Below are 381 nucleotides of genomic sequence, written 5' to 3'. Positions count from 1 at the left end.
CGCTGTGAAAATGACCATCCTCCTCCTTATAAAACCCCTGCGTCTTGGCGATTCGATCACTCGGTCTTTCTCGAAGCTCGGCGAAGTCACAAGTCCTCCTCTCAAGAAAGAGAGAAACAGACGATATCCGACATAAGAAAGACGTTTTAAGAGACATTTACGGAGAAAAAAGGAAGAGTTTAAAAAGCGGAGATAAGAAGGTCGTAAACTTCGAAAAATCTTTGAGAATATCACCGTCTGCATCTTCTTCGCCGCGAGATATGTTCGGGATGCAGGTAGATGGGCGTCAATTTATCTTATTGACTTTTCGCGTGTTTTTTGTGACTTTCATGTATTTTTTTTGTGTGACTTTTCATGCATATATTTCTTAATATCAATGTA

At 40.2% G+C, this 381-nt stretch overlaps 1 protein-coding gene across 1 annotated transcript in view; it reads left to right on the top strand.

The window, feature by feature from the left end:
* Window positions 1-75: 75 nt before the first annotated feature.
* Window positions 76-381, top strand: part of LOC119592282 (crustacean hyperglycemic hormone-like) — a 3,071-nt gene continuing 2,765 nt past the window's right edge. The window contains exon 1 of the mRNA XM_037941114.1: window positions 76-275. Within this exon, the coding sequence (XP_037797042.1) occupies window positions 261-275 (15 nt within the window). The 5' untranslated portion in view covers window positions 76-260. The remainder of the gene's footprint in view (window positions 276-381) is intronic.

The sequence above is a fragment of the Penaeus monodon genome, chromosome 30, assembly GCF_015228065.2.
Source record: "Penaeus monodon isolate SGIC_2016 chromosome 30, NSTDA_Pmon_1, whole genome shotgun sequence".
NCBI classification, from domain to species: domain Eukaryota; kingdom Metazoa; phylum Arthropoda; class Malacostraca; order Decapoda; family Penaeidae; genus Penaeus; species Penaeus monodon.
This window is presented reverse-complemented; position numbering and strand designations above follow the sequence as displayed.